Raw genomic sequence first — 5,468 nt, 5'->3', positions numbered from 1 at the left:
GCGACATAAAGCCGAATAACATCATGTTGGATGCAGATGGCCACATCCGTATCATCGACCTTGGGCTTGCCCAAGATGGCGTCTCCTCCTCCAAAAACATCTCTGTAGTGACGGGCACTTTCCATTACGTGGCCCCTGAGGTGCATCGTAGAAAACGGTATGGCGCAGCAGTGGACTGGTGGAGCCTGGGGATTGTGGTGTCCAGGATGGCAGCAGGGCGATATCCATTTTGCAACAGCCCCGCCAAGCAAATGGCTTTCAAATCCATCATCAACGAGAAGCCAAAATTTCCAACTTGGCTTGATGCTGACGTGAAACATCTCATCAAGAAGCTGCTGCGCAAAGACCCTCAGACATGCCTGGGTGTGAGCGGGAACATCAGAGAGCATTCATTCTTTACCACCATCGGCTGGGAGGATCTGGAGGAAAGGAGAGTAGAGCCACCATTTACACCATTCAGGCCAGTTCTGGAGAACCACCATCTGCAGTGGCCGGAGCACATAGTCCTTCACCCCGTGGCCGGATTTACGTACGTGTCACCAAGCTGGACCCGGTAAGTATCTCCTCCTCTGGGGATAACACTCATCAGGTGCTGTTCTCTCATTGTGGTAATCATCATCATCGATCTTACCTTTTTTCACTTTTTCTGACAGTGACTTTATGTTTCTATTTTTCTTAGGTGGATGAAAAGATCTGGACTGTGAAAGAATTCACGACCATCTGGTGAGTGACCGATGTACACACAGGACACCTATTATGTCAGTACATTGTATCTGATGTTATATAGCAGAATGGTTCATTATAAAGACCATTCCCCTAATATAACATAAGATCCGGTAGATAGATTTCCTGTCTTCCTCTTATGTCTTGCAGGATGAGCCCGTGCCAACTGCCCAGAACTTCATGCCTCCTGACCCGTGCCTCACGTCTCTGCTGCTGTACGTCACCTCGGCTGCCCTTCAACATCATCTCTCTCTATACCATCTTCATGCCGGACCACTGCCATTGCTGCCCCAGACCCTTGACCTCCTGGGCTGGCATCTAACATCCCTCCAGACCGAAGATCTTCTACCCCAGGAGCGGCCTGTGCTAAGTTTCCATCTGGTGAGTTCAGGAACAATAGTCGCACCTTTCAGTCCTGGGGCCGCTGAGCAGCAGCATGTAAGGAGCGGCCATTATCCCTGAACTCACCTTAGCACAGGCCTGGTAAGTATCGCACCCATCACACATCACCCACACAACATGGTCAGTGCAGGTCCCCACACTACATCATCAGTACAGGCACACACATAGGACACAGTACATATCAGCACATAGATGTAGGACATAGATCGGCTTCTGATCCTGAGATTTAATCTGATCGCCATATTTGGGGTCTGGAAGGAATTTTTCCCCCTAATATGAGGACAATTGGCCCATTCCTCATAGGGGGTTTTCGCCTTCCTCTGGATCTACACGGCCTTAAATAGGTTTAGTATAATAGATTAATAAGTAGAATCACACACTAGTAGCACAAAAAAAGTTATAATAAAATAAAATGTTCTTACTTTAAAAGAAAAAATAGTTCCTATAAATAATAATTAGTCCAAGTAAAGAAACATATATATTATTTTACATGACAGGTATATTACACAGGTTAGGTACATTACACAGGTTAGGTATCAGCCTTTGATCTTGGGATTCATTCTGATCACCATATTTGGGGTCAGGAAGGAATTTTTCCCCCTGATATGAGGATAATTGGCCGATTCCTCACAGGGGGTTTTCGCCTTCCTCTGGATCAAAACGGCCGATACATACATTTAGTGTCATAGGTTAATAAGTAAGTGCACACTTTTAGACCATAAAAAAGATACAAAATAAAATATTATTAGTTGCAAAAATGTTTCTTAACCAAATATAGACATAAATTAGTCCAAACATGCTACCAGATTAGTAGGAAAAAAATAATACAACACATTTTTTTACTTTAATCTCATCGGTTCATTATCAGCCCTTGATCCTGGGATTTATTCTGACCGCCATACTTTATTTGGGGTCAGGAAGGAATTTTCCCCCCTGATATGAGGATAATTGGCCGATTCCTCACAGGGGGTTTTCGCCTTCCTCTGGACCAACACGGCCCATAGATAGGTTTAGAAAAATAGAATAAATAAGTAGCTTCTTATGTTTATAATAAAAAATATATAATTTATGTAAAATAATAATATAATATTTTGGATTTACAAAAATATAGTCGACACAAATATAAACGTAAATTAGCCGAAAAATAGAAACTACTTTTATATTTTTATATAATAAACATTTATATAATAATAATATAATAATAATTTTAAATAATATATATTTTTTACATTAAACTTACGTGTCACACATTAGCTATGAGCCCTTGATCCTGGGATTCATTCTGATCGCCATATTTGGGGTCAGGAAGGAATTTTCCCCCCTAATATGAGGATAATTGGCCGATTCCTCACAGGGGGTTTTCGCCTTTCTCTGGACCAACACAGCCCATAGATAGATTTAGTCTGATAGATGAATAATTTACATATATACATGATATATAATATATAATAACCTCATCTATAAATAAAATCTTCTTTTTACCCCTATACCTTTGTGTTGTCTTTACTCCATTGCTCGGCCATGTAGTCATTATTATACTGCCCCCTATGTCTGGTGGGCGCATACAGCAGTGTCCCCCACACTCCAGGCCTCATGGCCCCAACACATCATGGTGTCAGGATTTCCTTCGTATTTCTCGGGGGAGAGAACCTGCGGCAGCTTCGGAGGCCTCGATAATAATTCCATCCTCAGTGCAAAATGAAGGAAATCCTGACACCATGATGTGTTGGGGCCGTGAGGACTGGAGTTTGGGGATCAATGTCACACATGAGATAAAGCTGGATGAGCCCCGATATCGTTATATCCAATGGGGATAAATCAGGTAATTGCTCTGATTCCTGGGAGTGTCAGGTCCAGATCAGGTGACTCTGGGGCCTTTCTCCATTTCCGCTAATAAATGAGAACACTGAGCCGCTCCATCCTCTATTACCTCAGAACTTCCTAACAGGACAGAGAAGAATGGGGGTTTCCTATACCAGACCCCCATATCATAGACAGCCAGTCTGATTAGATCCTCCAGAAAAGATTAATGAAGAAGGAGAATCCCCTGCAGAGAGGCGTCCACAGCAAGAGATGTGATAGTAACAGCTTTTGTGTCATTTCCTAGTGATCTGTATCTGGAAATAAAGGATGACAATCAAAATGGCCGCCATTATCGCTCCTACAGGGGACATCACTAAGCTTTCATACACCCTGAACAGTACATGGTGTAATGACACATCCCCTCACATTACCACTGTTACAGAGGTGCCATAAAGCTCTCATAGATCCATGGTCAGCATTAGGGGTAGGCAGACTTGGCATCTGCCTAGTACTCTCACTCCTCCAGGGGCCCCCAGCCAGTGGTATACCGATAATAGCGGCATACCACGCAGCCACTAATACCGTCACACCATGAGGCCACTATGGGATCCGTGGGTCAGGGGATGCCGATACAGTTGAAAGCAATGTTAGAGGAGAGAGCGTCATCTGAAGCTCCCTCTCCCATCATTCCCCTCTATTTCTGACGCAGTGGGTACGCGATGACGTCAATTAATCGCGCACCATGCTATGCCGGGCAGCAAGAGCCACCAACATGTCATGTTTTCAGGTTTTCCTTAGTATTGCACAAGTGATGGAATTATTGCCTGTGCAGGTGATGCAATTATTACCTCTTCAATATTAAGGAAATCCTGAAAACATGACCTGTTGGTGGCTCTTGAGGACCAGAGTTGGGGAACACTGCTCTATGGGGTGCCTACATTATACTCTATGTAGTGGCTGCATTATACTCTGAGGGGGGGATGCATTATACTCTGAGGGGGCTCCATCATACTCTATCAATGACTATGACTATGGAGTGCATTATCCTTTATGGGGGCTGCATTACACTCTATCGTACTATGGGGAGTGCATTATACTATATGCACTATATGGAACCTGCATTATACTGTATGGAAGGCTATGGGGAATGCATTATACTATATGAAGAACTATGGGGTGAATTGCACTACATGAAGGACTATGGGGGGTGCATTATACAATATTGAGGACTAAAATTAGTGTACTATACTATTTGGAGGACTGAGGAGTGTATTTGTAACAACTCTGTTGTCGGGTGTCCTGGGACCAGGGGCTCATTCCCTGTCCCTAACACTAGGGGCCCCTAGCTTGCCCTGTTCCCCAGGTTACTTCTGATGATGAAGATGCTGTGGCCACATACCTTGCCTTAGCTCCACCCTCAGTCTGCACCCTTACCGCACGCAGGAAGGAGGTGATTAATAGTCTACTGTAATATACCAACCAGACTAACAAGATAATATGAACAGGGGTAACGATAAATACCAAACATACAACCCCCCCCATAGAATATAATACAGCCCACCTCCCCATAGAATATAATGTAGCCCCATCAAAGAGTATGATGCAATCCTCCCTCATAAAATCTAATACAGCCCCCATAGAATATAATGTAGCCCCCCATGAAATATAATACAGTCCACCTCCCCATAGAATATTATGTAGCCCCCATAGAATATAATGCAGCCCCCCCATAGTATGTAACACAGCCTTCCCCATAGAATATAATGCACCCCCCATAGTATATAACACAGCCTCCCCCATAGAAGATAACGTATAATGTACCCACCTTAGTATACAACACAGCCCACATAGTATACAGCACAGCCCGCATAGTATACAGCACTGCCCGCATAGTATACAGAACAGCCTCATAGTATACAGCGCAGCCTCATAGTATACAGAACATCCTCATAGTATACAGCGCAGCCTCATAGTATACAGCGCAGCCTCGTAGTATACAGCGCAGCCTCGTAGTATACAGCGCAGCCTCATAGTATACAGCGCAGCCTCATGGTATACAGCACATAGCCTCATGGTATACAGCGCTGCCTCATAGTATACAGCGCAGCCTCATGGTATACAGCACACAGCCTCATGGTATACAGTGCAGCCTCATGGTATACAGCGCAGCTCTCCCCCCCAGAATGGCCCCACAGTCCAGTACTCACTGTTATAGAGTAAAAAACAACACAGCACACTCCTCACCTCTCCTTGTGCCCGCGCAGCCTCATGGTATACAGCACATAGCCTCATGGTATACAGCGCTGCCTCATAGTATACAGCGCAGCCTCATGGTATACAGCACACAGCCTCATGGTATACAGTGCAGCCTCATAGTATACAGCGCAGCTCTCCCCCCCAGAATGGCCCCACAGTCCAGTACTCACTGTTATAGAGTAAAAAACAACACAGCACACTCCTCACCTCTCCTCGTGCCCGCGCTGCTTCCTGTTCCTGCTCCTGTCGGCACACAGTGAGTGCACGGCAGTGTCTGTCAGAGG

The 5,468-nt window shown here is 44.8% G+C and overlaps 1 protein-coding gene across 1 annotated transcript; it reads left to right on the top strand.

Moving 5' to 3' along the window:
* The first annotated feature begins 355 nt into the window (after positions 1-355).
* On the top strand, positions 356-1,739 carry LOC143817702 (uncharacterized). The gene is made up of 3 exons (XM_077299190.1): positions 356-553; positions 680-723; positions 874-1,739. The coding sequence occupies exons 1-3, from the start codon at positions 356-358 to the stop codon at positions 1,043-1,045; spliced, it is 414 nt and encodes a 137-aa protein (XP_077155305.1). The 3' UTR covers positions 1,046-1,739.
* The last annotated feature ends 3,729 nt before the right edge of the window (positions 1,740-5,468 follow it).

Source organism: Ranitomeya variabilis, chromosome 3 (assembly GCF_051348905.1).
Source record: "Ranitomeya variabilis isolate aRanVar5 chromosome 3, aRanVar5.hap1, whole genome shotgun sequence".
Taxonomy (NCBI): Eukaryota; Metazoa; Chordata; class Amphibia; order Anura; family Dendrobatidae; genus Ranitomeya; species Ranitomeya variabilis.
The sequence above is the reverse complement of the archived record's forward strand: the minus strand, read 5'-3'. Positions and strand labels throughout refer to the sequence as shown.

Bases quoted from the DNA above. Each gene is read 5' to 3' on its own strand.
- LOC143817702 (XM_077299190.1), top strand. From the start codon at position 356: ATGCCTGGGTGTGAGCGGGAACATCAGAGAGCATTCATTCTTTACCAC. The intron at 554-679 runs GTAAGTATCTCC...TATTTTTCTTAG, and splicing joins GTGTCACCAAGCTGGACCCG to GTGGATGAAAAGATCTGGAC. The intron at 724-873 runs GTGAGTGACCGA...TATGTCTTGCAG, and splicing joins AAAGAATTCACGACCATCTG to GATGAGCCCGTGCCAACTGC.